At 38.6% G+C, this 19,548-nt stretch overlaps 1 protein-coding gene and 1 long non-coding RNA gene across 3 annotated transcripts; one reads left to right on the forward strand and one right to left on the reverse strand.

Moving 5' to 3' along the window:
- Positions 1-976: 976 nt before the first annotated feature.
- Positions 977-19,454, reverse strand: LOC109616080. The gene is made up of 3 exons (XR_002197147.1): positions 19,375-19,454; positions 15,874-15,972; positions 977-1,137 (listed from the first exon to the last, which is right to left on the reverse strand). It is a non-coding gene; the product is annotated as an uncharacterized LOC109616080 (long non-coding RNA).
- Positions 4,193-12,759, forward strand: sp6 (Sp6 transcription factor). Of its 2 annotated transcripts, none has more exons than XM_010889150.4 (2): positions 4,193-4,486; positions 10,943-12,759. In XM_010889150.4, exon 2 carries the CDS (start codon positions 11,125-11,127, stop codon positions 12,037-12,039), a length of 915 nt encoding a protein of 304 aa, XP_010887452.1. In that variant the 5' UTR covers positions 4,193-4,486; positions 10,943-11,124; the 3' UTR covers positions 12,040-12,759. The 2 variants fall into 2 exon arrangements, with proteins under 2 accessions (XP_010887452.1, XP_028977751.1); XM_029121918.2 differs by lacking the exon at positions 4,193-4,486 and adding an exon at positions 10,726-10,765.
- Positions 19,455-19,548: the final 94 nt, after the last annotated feature.

Consider the following 19,548-nt stretch of genomic DNA (forward strand, 5'->3'; position numbering starts at 1 on the left):
TTTCCCCTAAAGTGATTGCTGAAGAACCCTTATGGAAAGCTTACTTTGGGGGGGGGGGATGTTTCCAAACAATTCTTTTGTTATCCCCCCAACAGGACTGTCTTTGGTTCCAGGTAGAATCCGTTTTTTTAACCCATTCTATGTAGAACTATAAAGAATTCTACCTGAAACCAAACAGGGTTCTACCTAGAACCAACATGTTTTCAAAGATTTATCTTATGGGAACAGCAAAACAATCTTTCTAGGTAGAAGCCATTTATCTGAATATATCAAATGGTATTTTACTAAAATGGTCTTTTACCAAAATAGTATTTTACTAAAGTTTGAGGTCGAAGGTGAAACCCATAAACATACACAAACAATTTAGAAACACACACAAACGTATGAAAGGCACACCTATAAGAATGCAACCAATGAAAGAAAATTGTCAAACATGCCATCCAAACAAATTAAAAACATTAAGAGAATTTGTAAGCTCCTCTTGTAATTGATCTTAAATGCACTGTAATTAAATGTTATTAAACAGTCTCTTTTGGAGTTGGAAGCATTTTATCCACAAGGAAATATGGCTGACTATTGAAAGACATTGGTAAACATCATTTAGGCATTGTGTGTGGTCCCCAATTCAGAAACTTGATCTCTCACTGTGTACATGTGTATCCGGATTAAGTTTGCTAGTGAGAACGCACACAAGATCAATCCCCTATTGAAAGGAATTTTTTCTGTGTGAACTTCAATACAGGTAACATCCCTCGAAAAAGGAAGCACTTTTGTAACACACTGAATCTAGGATACAATTTTTGTACTCAGTCAAGCCACACACAAATCATTTATGGTTATGATCAGGTCTTAGATAGGACAGGGTATTTTAATTCTTATGGAACACATATGAAGCAGAATCTGTATTTTATCATTTGATTCAAAACAAACACATATATGAATCCTACTATGTTGCAGTCCAAACCGTAGAAATATATGCAGTTTATCATTAGTATAAACTCAGCATTTTAAACTGCTGCTTAAGAGAAAGCGAAGAAGATGGCAGCAGGTATCCCACTTCCCGCCGGTCTGTCTATGGTCTCTGTCAGTTGATTTGAAGTCACTCCACCAACAAGTTGCAACAGGAAAGCAATTACCCTAGCGAGGGAAAAAAGACAACCTTTAGAAGAAGGTGATAAAACTGTGAGGAACTGTGATGCATTACTTGTGAATGTTGGAAAGGACTGGCAATGTGATGTTTAGGGAGAGATGTAACTTGATGTGATTAGATTACATTTCATCAGTATTTTCACTGATGTCACAGACAACACTTACTGGGTGTTTCCCCTTATTAAGCAAAAGAAAGAGAACTATGCATTTAGACTGACACTTTGATAAGGCAACCCACATAGACTGTTCTTGACATGTCGTTGATCTGAGTATATGACCTTCAAAAGAATTGACTATGGGGACAATTGAAAATCGATTTGATACTAAGAGTCCCGTGTGGTCAGTTGGTTCAGCATGATACTTGCAAAGTCAGGGTTTTGTTTTTGATTCTCAAAATTCTCAAAAATGAAAAAGTATGAACAAGTATGCACTCACTAACTGTAGGTTGCTTGGAATAAGAGGGTTTGCTAAAGGAATTAAATATAAGATATACTGTATATTTTGAGAATATATTTTGAGGAGTTGTTTAACGCATAAGAGGAATAGGAAATACAGGAATACAGAAATGCTAAGGAGCAGCGCTAGTCCAGCAGCTTAGAGACTCAGGCTCATTCCCGGATTTAGATGGGATCATCAGCAGACTCCATCACCACCACTCTGTCTCTATCTGCTCAAGCTATGATGACCTGACCCTCTCATCTTCTTTGGATGAACAGTCAAAGATGTGGCCTCTGTTCACTGACCTTTCATTCAAGTATATTGCACGGTTGTTTTCTTGCTATTGAATCACTTTAAGATTCAATGAAAGGCTCAACAGCAGTTAAATCAATTATTATTATTGTTATGAATTGGTTACAGTAAACTGATGTACGCGTAGCAATTAAGAGGTAAGGTCTCCCTTTTCAGGTAGCCAGGAATGACAGAGGAGCTGACATGGTGACCAGTCCAATCACAACAAAACTGTAAGCAAGTTGTCCCCCACGAAAGTGCAATGACTCCCTCAGACCAATTGAGATGACTGACAAATGTAAGTTAATTAGTATAGCGCCCCCCTCTTGGACCGATAAGTATAATTGTAAATGCCGGATATCCATGGAAAGACACATCATCTACCCACGTTCAGTAGAAATCGGGCCAGTGCTGTCTGAGATATTGCGTGGGTGAGCTTAACTCTGGCCTTGTTGAATACCAGGTTTCCTAAACAGGAAAGACGATTTTGACGATTTTGTGTATAGGGCCTTTCTTTCTCCACCAGGTCTTCTTAGTTTCTGCAAAGCTGCAAACTCAGCAAAAACGTGTCTTGGTCTGATGAACATGACAAGTAACATCATCAGGCATGTGGCAAAGGTGTTCTTGAAAAGTAACATGCAATGAAAACCTTGCCACTTGGATCCAGTCGTCCATTCAAATCCTTTGACTAATAAAAAACTATCCAGACCTGTGAGGGAGGCAATACAATGAAATGGTTTTTGGAGGTATTTCTACACAAAACTAGATATATTCATATCCCTGAAGATTTGTTTAAATTTCAGTGAAGAAGATCAAGCAATGGTGCATTTTCAGGTGCTTCCATATAATCAAATTATTATATGTGTTTGCAACATGTACAGGTAGCAAATATAGTTATAATGCCAATATCGGCAAATTATTTACTTTCCTGACACCCCTTGTTTAAAACCCAAAAAGTCAGATGGATCATTAAGTCCCACTTTCACGCTCTGTATTCACACTGAAAATCAAGACCAAGTGAGCCATTTGGAACTTCAGTATTCCTAAACTGATTTTAAAAAACTAAACAGATTTGAGCATTTAGGCCTGCTTCAAAGCTTCAGTCAAGTCTCAAAAAAGAACTATGGAGTCCAGCACCACCCTATAGCCTACCACCTGTAGGCAGCAACCAATACCAAAGGCATCGGAACTCCTCTGCCACACCTTGCTTTGGTTGTCGCTACAGGTCCCCTTGATTAGCCAATGTCCGTCTGCAAAACGTCATTCTTCCACACAAAGAACATTTCTTTCCTAAGACCTTCTCTCAGCACATTTTATGCATGAAATCATATCGGTGCATGAGTTTCATTCCAAATTGACTAAGGATATAAAATATGGGCTTGCAAACATGGGCTTGCAAACTCAATTCATAAATTACAGCTCATTCAAAACGGTTTTGTAAGTAGCCGAACAATACTTTTCCAAAAAGCACCACGCCTTGGAACTCCTTCCTGACAGTCTCAGGGCTGTTCAGGCTGTAGGGGCTTTATCAAGCAGGCCTTAAGACACATTTTCAAGCTGGCCTACTCTTCCTCCTAGACTTTAATTAAAATATTGTTATATATGGGTTGTGTGTGTGTGTTTGTATGTGTATATACCTTGTTATTGTAAATTTTTTATGAACTTTGAGATCATTCTTCTATGAAGAAAAGCACTTTACAAATGTTATATATTATTATTAGTATTACTGTGTCACTTTAAATAAGATGTGTAATGTGCAACTGAGCTTCGAAGAAGAACTGAGCTTCAAAATCAGGGTTTGTAAAGGTTTGAATGATAATGTAAAAAAATATATAAAAAGCTTAACAACTTGGCTATATATTGAAAAAAAAAAATCCTAGAATGAAACAAAAATATATTATAGATTTTGGAGTTAACTTTAGAGATTGGGTTACTTTGGATTAACAAATATTTAACAAGCAAACTGATAAAAATGAAGGGTACTGTTAGCCTATTTCAAAGGACAATTTATTATTATTCACGATTTGCGAGAAAATTCATAACAGTATTTAGATTTTTTGGTAGGTCAAGTGCTTAGAATAATGGTTTTCTGAGAGGAATGTACAATGGACCAAAATGTAAGCGATTTGAAAGAAGAGTAATATACACTGAGACAACCCAAAAGCATGTAAGAAGACTGCTCAAATATACGTCGACTTTCTCAATGGGTCCCAAATGCTGTAACGTAAGTGAGCCATGCCCATGTACTGTACTAACAGTACACTTCCTACCTCCAGCCGCGCGAGCGTATCATCAAAGGAAAGACATACACTGAAAAGGCGGAGCCTGCGAAAAGAAAAAGATACATAGCCCATAAACTTTGTCACTATTGAGTGTATTGCTTACCTGTACGTGAAAGCCTTGTCTTGACTCACCTGGACCGCTCGAGATGGAGGGAACTTTATGATATACCAGGATATATATTGGTTTATTCAAGGTTTTACCAGAAGTTTTGAACTTACTTCTGCCAAGGTGATTTATTTATTGTTCCACCAGTGAATATTTTAGACTACAACAGCTACTCCAACTTCGTATTTGAAAACTACCGCGGGCAGCCTTGGATAAACAGGTAGCTATGTTTCTATGTAACATTCCTGTTTCATGAACTTCGCGTTGTTTACCAAAGAGGCAACAGTATTACGTGTGAGTGGAGCGATATCGATTCGATGGGTGCATCCTATTGATAGTTGAACAATAAAGGGTATAGGAACATCTGTTGAACCAATTGAAATAAAGAAATAGGCTTTTGGATATTTAGTGTAATAGTTATTAGAAAATAAAAACTTACATTTTTTGTTTAGATTTAGATTTGGAAGTATATATTTCCCATTGATAATTTTTCATGAAAGTAAGCAAAATTGAAGTAAATAGATATACTTTTTTCGTGACCGGTTGTGCTTCTGTTTAAAAGTAGAAAATGTTACCATTTCTGAAATTTCAATCCAAATGTTATGAGAAAACGTGAGAAAATTCATTTGTAAAAAAAAAATAAAAATCCTTCCCTTAGTAAGTCCTTAGGGGCATATTTCCCTATACACATATCGCTGATAAAGCACTGATTCAAGAGACTAACTGATGTTTGAAAGTTTCATTTATATTCTTATTAGTGTTCTTAGCTCTTCAAAGATCCCCATTTAGTGATTATTTGTCCCAGACAGGTTTTATATTTAAAGCTAGATTGGAAAATGGTAGAATGTGAGCAATTTGTATCCAACTAGTGAGTAAAATACCAAATTGTTAAATACCACATTGGTGTATCAAGAGTGTAGAGCAAAACTATTGGGAAAATACATTTGAATAAACAGTATTTCAGTACATCTTTAGTGGCTTGTTACTCAGGCACATACAGTATAACCAATGAAGCCTGGAAATAAAGCGGCTCAAACAGGTTGTTGAATGTGTCATATAGCATGTTCTGATGTGTTCTTCAGAAACCTCTGTTTAGTGGTCCGACACAGGGCTATTCCTGATTGACAGAAACATTTGAAACCAGTGATCTGGATTGGGGCCCAAGTTTAAAAAAACACCAAGAATGATTGTGCACCATTGCCATCAAAACCAACAATCACAAACATATTGATGTACTTTAAGTTATGTCAAATGCCGTTAAATAACTTTTATGTACAATCTATGTATTGTTATGCTCCTCCAAAAGGAGTAGTTTATCTTGCACTTTTAATACAATATAATGTGATGCCATAGGTAATAAGAACCACTAAATTAATTTAATAGTGAGTGAAACTCACAACGAGGTGACTTTTAATGAACATAAAAACTGAATGACATCATTTTCAAAGAGGGTGCTGGTGTATCTTACCCAGATGCATCTACGATGTATGAGAACAATAATGGAAAACGTAACTTTTTTGGCTATTATTTTACAAGGTACGTATATTAAGAACACATCCTTATTTACAGCAATGACGTGGGAGAAGTTAGGATACAGTCCTACTCAGAGACAGAACAACAGTTTTTTTTCACCTTCTCAGCAACCTTTTGTTTACTGGCCCAACACTCTTGACCCCTATAGGCTACCCTTCTGCCTCAGATCATATGGACCCGGAAATAATGTAATCAATAATTCTGTTTTCTTTAAACATCTGTTACGTACTTCAACTAACTTCAGACCACTAGCAAAGAAATCTATGGAAATAATCAGGACGTGAAGAGAACTGTGGTTGGATGTTACTTGAAGGTGATTTGACCATAAAACATAACGCTACAGTGTCTGCGTACTTGCATAGATTTATTTTTTATAAACGCTTGTTGGCTAAAAATATCTGAAGTTTGTAATGGCTGTTAAAGATCATAATTATGGATTACAGCTTCTCTTGGCCAATTGACTTTCAGTTCAGTATGAGGAACCATCCAACATCATGTTGGCGAAGGTTCTCATTTAATACATATTTATTAATCAACAGGGGCAGGAACAAGGAAAGGAAAGAAAATGACAGTATATAATTCAAGGCTATATGGTGATCTGATTCAGTCGGACAGTGCAAATTTTAGAAATGAAAGGTCAGTTGCAGACCTGCATGAACCTGATGTAAAATCACAAATACAGACCAGTAGGAATGACAATGAATCTTGAAAAAGCCGTAGCACATAGAGAAACAAAAAAGACAGTAGATTTGTGTAGGTAACTGATCCATGCACAAATTGCTTTACTAGGCTTGTTTGGGTACATTTGGACTTCGGGATCAAATTTGGGTTAATTGCTAAACAGCTCATACAGAAAGGTTAAAGGAAACCTTGGTAAAGGTAGCTGAATGCCGAGTGCTGGATTTCTAATTTAATTTAGATGTGACAGTTGACAGGTTAGGCATCATCAAATGGCAAGTGAGTTTTCCCATTAATTCACTAAAGAGGAGCAAATGTGATTTATTTTTGTAATCTGATACACAACTCCTTGTTGCTATGTATCCTTTCATCAACGCATGTTTTCTGCTCCATTGTGTCTATCTGTCTCAATACAAATGAGTCATGCTGAATTTTTGGCACACTAGTTAATAATGGTCTATACACATTAACAACATTTTCTATTTAAATTATATATAGATACACTCTTCATTTTTGCGTCAGAAACTTATTGGCCAACAGAAATGTGCAATTGGTGCAAAACATGCGTTCACAGCACCTTGACCTTGCCAAAATTTGATAGAGATGCAGAGAAGAGCTAATATTTCTTACCACAAATCCACTACTTTACAACTACAAATGACTATTACCACAGTCACCATTTTTTGTATACTGGTTCTAACTACTGTTTGACATGATCAAATATTGTAATGGAAGTCATATCTTACTATTTTACATCTAGCTGTATGATTTTACATCTAAGTGTTATGTGCACCAAAAATCACAAAAATTAGTGATCGTCATTGCTTAACATGTTTTACCTAGCTAAAATCAGTTAAGCTAACTGATGCTAGCTAACCATTTCTGGATTTGGCCCCTCTGTGTAAACCTGTCTCAACAGAGTAATTCTTGGAATACTAATTAATAAGCAAATCTTGGTAATGTCTTCTTAATAAAAGTATTGCACTATGAAAAATAAATCTCCCCTACTCTACAAATTACTTTAATGAGAGTTTAATGTATGTTCCACAATATTACGTCAAAATGCTGAAAATGTCTTCATTTTATGTAAAATCTCACTGAACTTACACTGTGAAGCTATTGTTGAAAAAACATATTCCTGTTGTAGCTGGTTGCTGCAGTACATTGAATGAACATCTTTAATTTTGTTTATTTTGTTTAGCAAATGCAAAATCAAATTGCAGCTAGTTAAATTACAATTTTACCTTGATCCAACATCAAATCTAGCTTGTAAAGTGATGTGTAATTTCTATTACAATCGAGCCAGTTGGGATTTCCAACAATTAGAACTTATCACCATCCACAACACACATTTTGTAATACTACCAGGCTAGTAAATGTTGAATATCAAGACTACTTAAATAATTGAATCTAAAAGGGACATTTCCCTAATGGATGAAAAAAGTCCAAACACTAATACTGGATTTGTTTAAACATATTTACATTATTCATATTTGTGTAACATAGGATAAATGTACCAATGTACATACAAAACAGATAATAAACAAACTGAAAAATCTACTTGCAGTGAAGCATGAAGGGAAACGGGCGTGGTGTAACATAAATGTTGTTTTACTAATCCAGCTTGGTCCAATTCAGCAGTTTGTTGATTTAGCAAAAAAAATAGTAAGGCAATTAACTTCAGCAGCAATATGATTTTGCTCAACATTTGCACATATAGCAGAGCAAACCTGTAGCGTGGCCTTCCTACATTCATTTTAAAATTTGCCCATCAAGCTTGTTCACATTCAGCTCACTTTGAGTAAAAAACTTTCCATGCATTACCTTAATTTGTTGTATATCTGAAGTCCATCTAACTGAAAACATATGCTGATTAAGCAATTGTTAATTAGGCATTTTTTCAGTAGAATCAAATAGGAATTTGTATCATATTTTGACTTTCTACATGGGGCTCACTTTGGGCAAGTTTGTTGAGTGAAAATAATGACACCTTTTCTTAACTCAAGCATTTGGTTCAGTTGGTATTTTTACAGTGCAAAGTAGAAGCAACTATATTTCTGTATGTGTTGGAGACGGCATGAGGTGACTTTCAGTCATAATCTCTGTTCACTGTGATGAAATCTTTTACTTCTTAGACTTCTACGACAACATGTTGTTCTATAAGCTATCAGACTAGACAATAATATCTTATAAATAACACCATCAAACAAAATATTAAGAAGGATAAGTATAGATATTTCATATTAAAAATTCAGAATTCCTGTGGTTGATAGAAATAGGTTTTGGATGATATAAGGAACGAAAATTCAAAGCTCTGGTCCACTGCCAGTCTCGATTTGTGAATTTTTAAACATTGGAAAGCAGTTTTGCCATTACGATGTATTTGTACTGGTACTTTTCCTTTCACTAGCTCAATCCGAAACAATAACCAACCTGAATAACCCCAAAAGTCAGTTCATCATCTCCCATCATGCATTCCTACCCCGGAGCTTCATCTGCTTTCTTTAAGAGTAGTCAAAGTAGGGGGCTGTGCTGGGTCTCGGTAGAGCAGAAGCTCCTTTGGCTCTGGCAGACTAGTAAACTGGGGGCTGTGCTGGGTCTTGGTCGGGCAGGTTTTACGACACAGCCCTGTCATCGTCCTGTATCATCCTCCTCCCCGGCTCCCTCCCCTGGGGCTCCGTGCCAGCTGTTTCCCTCAGGTCTGGAGTGTTCCAGACAGCCACTTTAGTGAATGGAGAAAAAATCGCCACTCTCTTGCTTGTTTACAAGGCTATTATATGAAACAAATATATAGGATGAGAAGGGGGGGAAAGACAGTGAGGAGTGGGGGGCACTTCACAGTGCATCTTTGCATTCCCTAAAAATTACAGAGCAGCGGCGGGGTTCTGTCTCCGGGGCAATGTGAAATAAATCAGCTTGACCTTTAACACCAGACCTCTAATTATGGAATTCCAAACTAATCACTTTACGATTTCATTACCACTAACATCTCCTCTCTAATGTCTGAATGGGGCCATGTCTCGTCGAAAGCATCTGTTGTAATCCTGTTGGTCTTTATGGACTCGGTTTGTCTCAGCAAATTAAAAAGGCTGTTGGTTTGTCTCAGCAAATTTAAAATCCTGCTATGCTATACCAACTAGCTGTACAGATTTTCTGTTGTTTTTGTGCTAATTATTTTTGTGTTTTACCATTCCACAAACTCTAGAAGCTACAGATAATCTGAATGTCAAAAGTCAGTATTAATCTGAATATCAAATGTTATTTTATGTTACGTTATGGAAACTGCTTGTCTAGTCTTGTTTTAATAGTTGTGTGGACAAAGGGCAGACAGGATGCACTTCTTCCATTGAACCATGACCCTTCTGTTGAAGCCTGACCTTTCCATTGAAGATTTGAGTGACTAATATACTACTCCAGCAAGGTCCCAGATATGGTATCACGACCTGAGATCTTTAGATGACTAATATACCATCCCCTTGAGACCTACTCAGGTCAACTTTACTGTTTCCTGCAGTAAAGCTAATTCTGGGGGATGAATGCCAACAGATCAACCGGGTTCAGAACCCATTCAGCATAATTTTTTTCAGGAACAAAGTAAATGTCTCCTGAAGTCAAGCTTTAAGATTCTTCACAATAATTTATCATGACTAATGCAGTTTTTAACATGCACTTTTATGTTCCATTGACGCATCTCAACTGCCGTGCAGTGGGGACTGGATGCTGACTGTCATAATTATAACTATAAAGAAATTGTTCTTGTGTTATTGTTGGGCCAGTGTTCTCAGGCTCTGAAAGCAACTGGTGTTACTTCCTGCTTCCAGCGTGTAGGAGTTTGGGCATATTTTACTGCATTGTCTTTTCTGTTGTAAGTCGCCTCGGGGGGATGTTGTTGTAAATCATATGCGATCCATAAAAAAAAACTGGTTCTTCTGTCTGCCAGGCTTCATCACAGAGACAAATAGATACTGGCCTGCAGCCATTACCTCCTGGATCTCCTTTTAGCATCCTCTCCGCACGGGGCTGCTCCTGTCAGCACCTATCTCTCTCTCTCTCTAACTCTCCTCCCTGTTTCCTCCCCCACCTTTTCGTATTCATCACCACCTCTGCCTCTACCGTACGGGCCGATGTTGTTTTCGTAAGCTCTCCCTGCGTCTCTCTTTGCTAGACTATGGGAAGTACCTGGCAGCGGATGTATGTGACAGGTTTCTGCCCGGACACGTCTACCTCGTCTCTTCTCGACCGCGGCCACGCAGCGTGAGAACTGGGGTGGCGTGTCGGGTTTAAGGAGGTAGAGGGGTGGGGGTTTATACGCCGTCTGGGGATTGGAGATCAAACGTTTACATATTTTACATTAGTTTCATTGTAGCCCGACGGTCTTTACACTACCTGCCTTCAAGTAACAGTCGCAGTACTAGAATTTTCCAACAGCTTTTTACAATCCCGCTTTCTGTTCTTTGGCCCACAGGTCGGCGATCGGACCCCTCAAGCTCTCAGTCCAGCCATGTGATAGTCCAAAATAACTTTACCCAGTTATCAGTCAACCGCCACAACCCTGACCCCCCCCCCCCCACCCCCCCACCCCACCCCAATCACTCTTCACCAACCACAGCCTTCCGTACCGGTCTCCTTCAGACGACATCTGGTCTCATGGCCCACCCCTATGAACCCTGGTTACGGACAGCACCTCCTGGTAGCAGCTCGGACGAGATGAACGTCCCCTCGTGGTGGGACCTCCACACCGGGCCGGGGAGCTGGATGGACCTGCAGGCCAGCCAGGGCGTGGGCTTGCAGGCGGTTGGCCAGGGCACGATGGGTTTGCAATCCTCCCTGGGTCCATACGGCTCGGAGTCCCAGCTGTGTAGTCCTTCCCAGCTAGCCCAGCTGGCCCCGGCGTCGCACTCAGCTCACGCTCACCTCTACCCCCAGGAGGGCTTCAAGATGGAGCCGCTGGGAGGACCCGAGATGATGCAACAGGAGCAGTACTCCCTGGAGGAACCGCAGGAGAGTGCCGCCGCCGCCGCTCGACCCAAGCCCCAGCGCCGCTCCACCTCCCGGGGTTCGGGACAGGCTGTGTGCCGGTGCCCCAACTGCGTCCACGCCGAGCAGCTGGGCCAGGGCGCCGACGACGGCCGCAGGAAGCACATGCACAACTGCCACATCCCAGGCTGCGGCAAAGCCTACGCCAAGACCTCCCACCTGAAGGCCCACCTGCGCTGGCACAGCGGCGACCGGCCCTTCGTCTGCAACTGGCTCTTCTGTGGCAAGCGGTTCACGCGGTCCGATGAACTGCAGCGCCACCTGCAGACGCACACCGGCGCCAAGAAATTCAGCTGCGCCATGTGCCCGCGTGTCTTCATGCGCAACGACCACCTGGCCAAGCACATGCGCACGCACGAGTCTCTGTCCGGGCCGGGGGAGGAAATAGGGAATGGAGAGGGGGGCAGGATGGGGAAGGGCTTCGACACGCCTTCACCTCAGCCCGGCGCCTCCGACTCCACCGAGGCGGCCCTCAAGCAGCCAAAATGTGAGACAGACCCCACTGTGACAGGACAGTCTGGCTAGCTGCCTCGCGTCCAGGTCTGGAATACTCCAACTAGTTTACAGTCAGTAGGCTGCTGTTAGCCCTTTTCTATCAGTCAGAAGAATAGTTTATGATACCTGTAGTGGAGATGGAAGGCCTGGCATAAGGGCTTTATCTTATGAAATTATCGTTTATCTCTACCATGTGCATTTAATATAAGGCAACAAAGACCTTTCGACGATGCAGAAATGCAACATTGTAACATAACACCATGCATGCAGCCTAGAAAGACCTAAAACCAAAGAGAACACAGCTATAACCAACCAGTATGTTACAGCACCAAGAGGGCAATCTGTCACAGGCCTTGTTGGAAGGATATCCATTTAAGGGATCAAGGAAAAAGGCTTTTTCAGATGTTCTTATCCATTTAAGGGTAGCTTTGGTGGTAACCAAGCCAGAGCCAAACGCTTGCTCCTAGGCTGCCCAATGCTGCTACTGCCAAAATACGATCCATCAAGAGAGCTTTAACATGAAGATAGGGTTTTATGTGTTTACAGTAAAAACAAAACAAAAAAAAAAATATCCACTTTATTTTCAGGAAGCCGACAATCTTTCCAGTCCTCATTGACCAAATCGAACTGATGTTGAAGCAATGGAAGTGGATGGTCAGAATTGGTAGGTTAAGTTGGCTCCACATCTCCGTCATTGACCTACCCTATGACTCGCAACACTGTATGTGAGTGTATGCCCATGACACTGGAAAATGACACACTGTATTTTGGTTTTGTACGCACACAATGCCAGTGTGCTGTCTCCCCTTTTGCCAAAGGGCACCACACCAGGCAATCCAAACATGTAGTTTGGTGCGTCATGTGGGTGCAAATAAAAATGACATCATTTGCTCTTCGGATGGAAAATGAATAAAAAAGTATAGCACTTCAAGTGCAAAAACGTCCAAAGATAGTACATGATGGCATTGTTTTCATGTTTAAAGTTGAAAAAAAAACAAATCTGTTTACGGTGTTATCACTGTACTCCACTTAAAAGCACCATGCCATCGCCTCTCAACACCGACTAGTAGGGGTTTGACCCTCCTGATCCTTACTACACAGGCTTAAATGTTAAATGATGACGGAATATATTATCCACAGGAAATTATGAACTGGTCTTGTCACTGTGAATGATAATACAAAAGTAACACTGCAGTCTAGTAACAGTTTCATATGTTGTTATTCTGAGGTAGCGTGGAGACATCAGTAACAATGAACTGGGCGCTAGACTGAAATGTATGCTGGACATAAATCTTTTGTTGAGAGGAACTTCCGAAAGAGAAAGTTAAACCAGACTGTGTCACACCGACAACTTGTAGGCTTACTCAACAATTTCTATTCAAATGTTGTTCAAGGCATATACATTAGCAAAAACAACACACAGTGCACTTGTTTAGAAACTGATATTGATAGAAATAAATACATAATAATTTATAATAGAAGATGCACTTCCATGACATTCTACATAAAGTAGGCCTTTAGAACAAGGCCTGTGTCGTGAGGTAGACTTCGTAGCTTATTGTGTTTACTCTAAAACCAATTAGCAGAATGTTAGGAAGATTTCTTTAGTAGGACCTCAGTCAAAGATTTACTTAAAATGATTTAGGCTGAGTGTTAGCTAATATATATAGATATCTTACTGTTTACTGTAGAGCCCTAGACACAGCCCAAAATATAAAGACTTTGATGGTTCACTTACGTTTGGGAATCATATGTGAAGAAAGTATGCCACCTTGTACATCAAATCACCTTGGGAATCAAATACATTTTAGCTATACATATTAAAAGGGCCTACTTAAGAACACTTGATACATTTATAAATGAGGCCTATTGGCTATGTCTACTATTTTCCTAAATGCTACTATTGATAGGGTCAGATTGAAGATTATTGAAATATTATTTAAATGATCTTATTTTATGGTTTACTGTAGTTTGTTGTGGCAGTAGATATGAAATATATTTAAAAACAATTTGTAATAATTTAAGTACTGCTGTACTATTGTTTAATTTTAAGACTTGCTTCTAATTGTAATAGAGAAATGTTCTTTATTGAAATAAAAAGAGCAATATCACTATGTTGTCTATTTATTCAGTATTTCGAAATGATTTATTAGGCAATAAAACACGCCACTAAAGTCAGCTTATGGCTTTGAAATGGTGAGATCCCTCAATAAAAAAAGAGAAAGTGAGAGATATACTAGGAAGAGAAATAATAACTCTAATTCTGACAGTGAAACCAAACAGTTGTTATGGTGCTATCTGTGCCATATGTAGCTAATATCAATGTCACATTCAAGTTAACCTTGTCCACAGGCTATTGAGCATGGCGCATATGAGCCTGCTACAACAATATATACTCCTTTTACAGTAGGATGGCCATAGAAATATATTGTAGTGACCTTCTGGGTTAAGTATTCATATTCTTCTATTTAAATATATATATGTATATATATACACAAGTTGGTATATATACACATACGTTGGTAACCTACTGGGTAAAGTATTTGTTTTAATTTAATTTGAATTAATTATTTCCTTTGGCAGCTTCTTCTTAAATATCTCTGTATATTACTAAACAGGAATAACTCTTCTCCTAGTCAACATAACAAATTTGAAATTTGCAGAGGTTATAGTTGCACAATGTTATATCTAACAAGTTTAGTGTTTGGACAAACTGTATTTTTTTTTTACATTTGATGATGCACAAGGACAATTAACAGACATCAGCCTAAACAAGAACATATTACTTTAATTTAAACTATCCCAATGGGCAAATCTGTTTGAAATCATTCGAGTACAGAATTGTTTGAAAAATTTTTGACCGACCATAATATGATGTCTTTTCCTGACCACCACACAACCAGTTGGTCATAACTGAGACCAGCTGGTTATAATTCTGACCACTATATTATATGGGCTATATAATGCACTAGTCATAGATTTCCAATTCATCATAACCTGGTAATAAACACCTGACAACAGCTCACTTCCTACAGTAAAACATATTGCAAATGATGAAGGTATTAAAAACAATTGATTACATTTCATTCATTTGTTTGCAAAGGCAATAATTACATTTTAATCTTAACATTGAACTTAAAATGGATCAAGAAATGGAAACGCAAATTAACTTCACAATTCTTTGCATGTCTGCATACAGTAATTGCTTCATAATTCCTAGATTTTTTTTCCATCAAATGAGTAAATTGCTCATATATACTCCTAATCTACAATAGCAACCCCAGAGGGCCCACAGCACATAATCCTCCCACGTTTTCTGGCTTTTCATGAAATATTCTATAATAATAAGAGAAGGTAATAAATTATTGATTGATTAAACGTGGACATGCAAGGAAGGACCAGGACTTTAAAAAAGTTTTTAAAGATTATACCAAATGTCGTAACTTCTCATTGTAAAATTTTTTTTTACAAAGGGATCACACATACGTTAACAAAGGTATGTGTGCTCCTCTGTGCCTTCATATTGAAGTGGAACAAATTAATTGTCATCAATATTTTTAAGGAAGACTTTATTTTATTTGAAATAATCTGGTAATGTGGTATATGGTAATGCTTTGTCATTTATAAACACACCACTCCAAAAGCTGGAGATATTGTTCAGGACAGAGTTCCCCCAATAGAGGAAAGCTTGTACTTTGGATGAAAGTTCAATGTCAGAGTGAATAAAAGAGTGAATAAAAAATAAAAAAGTATTTCCTCAAAGCTATAACTATGTGTTTTTTATATGCAAGCTTTATGTAAATTTGTGTATGATTCCACCCCTGTGTGCAGTGCTAATAATAAATACACAGTTAAGTGCTGTACTTGTTTTTGAGGTAAGGCCACATTCAGCATTCAGTTGGTTGTCATGGTTGGTTGTCATGGTTGGACGTCTTCCTACCATGTGACCATTTCCACTGCATCCTAAAAGTAGAAACATGTAATGAATATAATAATTGTTTCTCTTCTTCTTCTCTACAACTGTGCACTTGTGTGAATTTGAAACCAAGCCAACTAGCTTTATACACCTCAGGTTTTACCAACCTTGTTAAAACATTCAACACACATGGAAGATTGGAGTATTAATGAGAAAACAGTAAGACTGTGAACACAACATTTTCTCATCCCTTCAGTTTCTGGGATGTGGCTGAATAGGTCACTGTGGGTGGCCATGGACACCGGCATGCATCCGTTTATTGACATGTTTCACAAAACTGTTAAAGAAAAGCTATTAAATCCATATGAGTCTATAATCACGAGAGCGTGATTGAATTTGGCCATGTTATTATGTGTGGCCTAATTCTGTTATGTTTGCGTTAGCCGCACCATTTTCCCTTCACTGTGTTCCTCAGAAGCTTGCAAACCAGGTGATATAAGCCAATACGGTATGTGTTACAGGAAAGCGTAATTTGCCTCTTTTTGTGGAGGTGGGATGCCCAAACGAGACATACGTGACTAAAGCGTCTGTAAATAACTAACTGTTTGTGACACACGCGGTCACATTGATCAAAATGGGAGAGCCAGGAGAACACACTGTTCATTTTTCACTCAGTCATACAGAGCCTTAGATATAGCCAAATCTGTCAATGGCGTCAGTGGCGGTTGTCTTGTCACATCGCCACGATCACATGGTTGAAGCTACAAACTGTACGCAACTCCATTTGAATCCAGAGTCGCTGGCACACGTGGATGTGTTTAGTTTTAGCTGTAAGACGCCCACAAACCATACTATCGACCAGAAGCTAAGCTAAGGAGTCAGTGGAAAATCACTGTCATCAGGTGCACTTACAAACAATTCCTTAGAAATTACCGTTAGGAGCTAAAAAATAATTAAAATGTGTTCTATATTCCATAGAGTATCCGGGACAAGGAGATAGTTTTAGTTTTTTAATTGGACACCCACAGGCTGATCTCTAATGGTATGGGTGTGCTCCATACATTGTGGGAAAATGGACAATGAGGGTAAGCAAATGTTTTCACAAAAAATACAAATAAATACTTTCCAACCCATCTTTTGGATACAAAATAGGCAAATCAGTAAATAATTCAACAAAACTTTCATTTTTACCCCACATTTTATCGAAGACTTCGTACATTTTGGATAAGCTTCTTTTATGCACAATTACACTAACCACACTTTAATTTTAAAATCAAAATTTCCATATTTTTTTTCAGGAAAGCTAAATAGGTCCTACAACTCTGTATCAAATACAAAATTTTCTATAAAAATATCTTAAAACAATTGCATATGTTAACTCTGCACTGACGGGATTTAGTGCCTTGTACTTGTATGTATTAAATTGTAGCAATTTAGTAGATGCCACTATTTACAGAACAAATTAGGTTTAATTGCCTTGCTCAATTGTGATCTCAAGAGGTTTTCAATGAATAAATGTGGATGTAAAATGTAAAAATAATTATCTTACTTAAAAAAGTCATATTTTCCCTGCAGGTGGCAAATAAATAAAAGGTATGGCACTTCAGGTGCAAGTATTTTCAAAGATTGCAAATGATGGCACTGTTTTCATGATGAAAGTTGTATACAAACAAATGTATACAAAGTTATCACAGTATTCCACTTAAAAACACAACATGTATCAATGTACACATTTAAACTATGCAATGTCAGCATAAAAGCTAAGCACGAACTTAGATAAACAGAGAAATGTGTTTGTGTACACTAACTATGGATAAAAAAAATAATAAAAAAGGCAAGAACAATTAATGTTTGTCACCGTCATCATCCTTGACAAAAAAGGAAGAGCAGTTTTCACAAACCACTGCTCTTATGCTTTTCCTATGCCACCTGCTGTTGGTAGGCGGTGTAAGCCTACACATTTTTAGCTTCAACTACAGCGCCTACGGAGGATATTCATTTTCTCTGCATATTGTTACGTTATTGACTTAGTTTATAATTTAATAAATATATAGTTTTTTCCATTAATCTAAAAATAATGCCACCTAATGAAAAAGCAAAAAACTATGTTTTTAGAATTTGTGCTAATTTATTGAAAATGAAAAAGTGAAATACCGCATGTACAAGTATTCAGTATTCAGAATTCTATTAGGGTATTCAGACCCTTGCCCTAATAGAATTCAGCTCAGATGCAATGTGTCCTTGGATAATCCTTGACATGTTTCTATAATTTGAGTCTACCTGTCAACTGGTTGGACATGATTTAGAAAGACACAAAGCTGTCTATGAAAGGTCCCACACTTCAGAGTGCATGTCAGAGTACAAGCCAAACCATGAAGTCCAAGGACCTCTCTGTATTCCTAAAGAACTGTGTAGAGGCAAAGACCTGGGGAAGGGTATAAAAAAAATGGCTATAGCATTGAAAGTTCTCAGGAGCAAAGTGGGCTCCATCACTGTGAAATGGTAGAACTGTTACCCCAAAGACTCTTCCTAGAACTGTCCGTCTGGCCAAACCAAGTAACCAAGCAAGAAGAACCTTGGTTGGGGAGGTGACCAACAACCCAATGGCCACTCTAAAAGAGCTTCAGAGTTTCTCTGCATAGAGTGGAAAATCAGATAGAAGGACAACTATCAGTCACACTCTATTAATCTGGCCTTTATGACAGAATGGCTAGATAGAAGCCACTCCAAAGTAGAAGGAATATGACATGCCGTCTGGAGGGCTATTGCAACCATGAGGAAGAAGATGAGACCAAAATTGAACTATTAAGTCTGAATGCCAAGCGCTACGTCTGGAGAAAACAACCGCTGGACTAACTACTATTCCAGTTTAGTCTGGTAAGGATAAGGGAGGAGACATGTGGTGTCATTGTTTACATTTCAGTCTTTTAAACATTAGAGACAGAATTCTACACACTGTACCTTCAATATTGTACTATCCTTGTGGAGATCCCAAACATTCAAAATCTTATTTTATGCTTGAATAGTAATGCTTTTTAAACAAATATTCTTATGGTATGGTCCTTGTGGGGATTTTGGTCCTTACTGGGACAGTGAAATGTACACACATACACAAGTACTGCCATTATCTAGAATATTTAAATATCAAGATTTACACCAAAAACGGTAATGGTAAAAGACCTCTAGTTGCGACCATAGAAAATACATAATTAAGTCGTATGCCTACGGCAGCTAGACAACTAAATGCAATGTTCTTTCATATTCACTAGACAGCCTGCTACTGTTACACCTAACATAATGCTATCCAGGTCCTCTAGTACCACCCGCATCTACAATGATCATAGAAAGTTAGACTGATAGGTTAAACATTTGAATAACAACTTTCTGGACTGGATAGCAGTCGCACAATATTCTGTTGCGCAGGATCTTTGAATGCATCCAGTACGTACCGGTTGGATTTAACGTGGCTCTGCAACCATAGACATAATAAAGTGTAGACGCCGCATCGACCGCTACTACCTACTGGCGCTGACGAGCCGTGGGACCGCCATCTTGGACCGGTCCGCCACTCCACTCAATGTAATCTGTTTTGGCAGGTGAAACGAGCTGTCAGCGCATTTAAT

Source organism: Esox lucius, chromosome 9, assembly GCF_011004845.1.
Source record: "Esox lucius isolate fEsoLuc1 chromosome 9, fEsoLuc1.pri, whole genome shotgun sequence".
NCBI classification, from domain to species: domain Eukaryota; kingdom Metazoa; phylum Chordata; class Actinopteri; order Esociformes; family Esocidae; genus Esox; species Esox lucius.

Coding starts and splice junctions, on each gene's coding strand:
- sp6 (XM_010889150.4), top strand. CDS start 11,125: ATGGCCCACCCCTATGAACCCTGGTTACGGACAGCACCTCCTGGTAGC.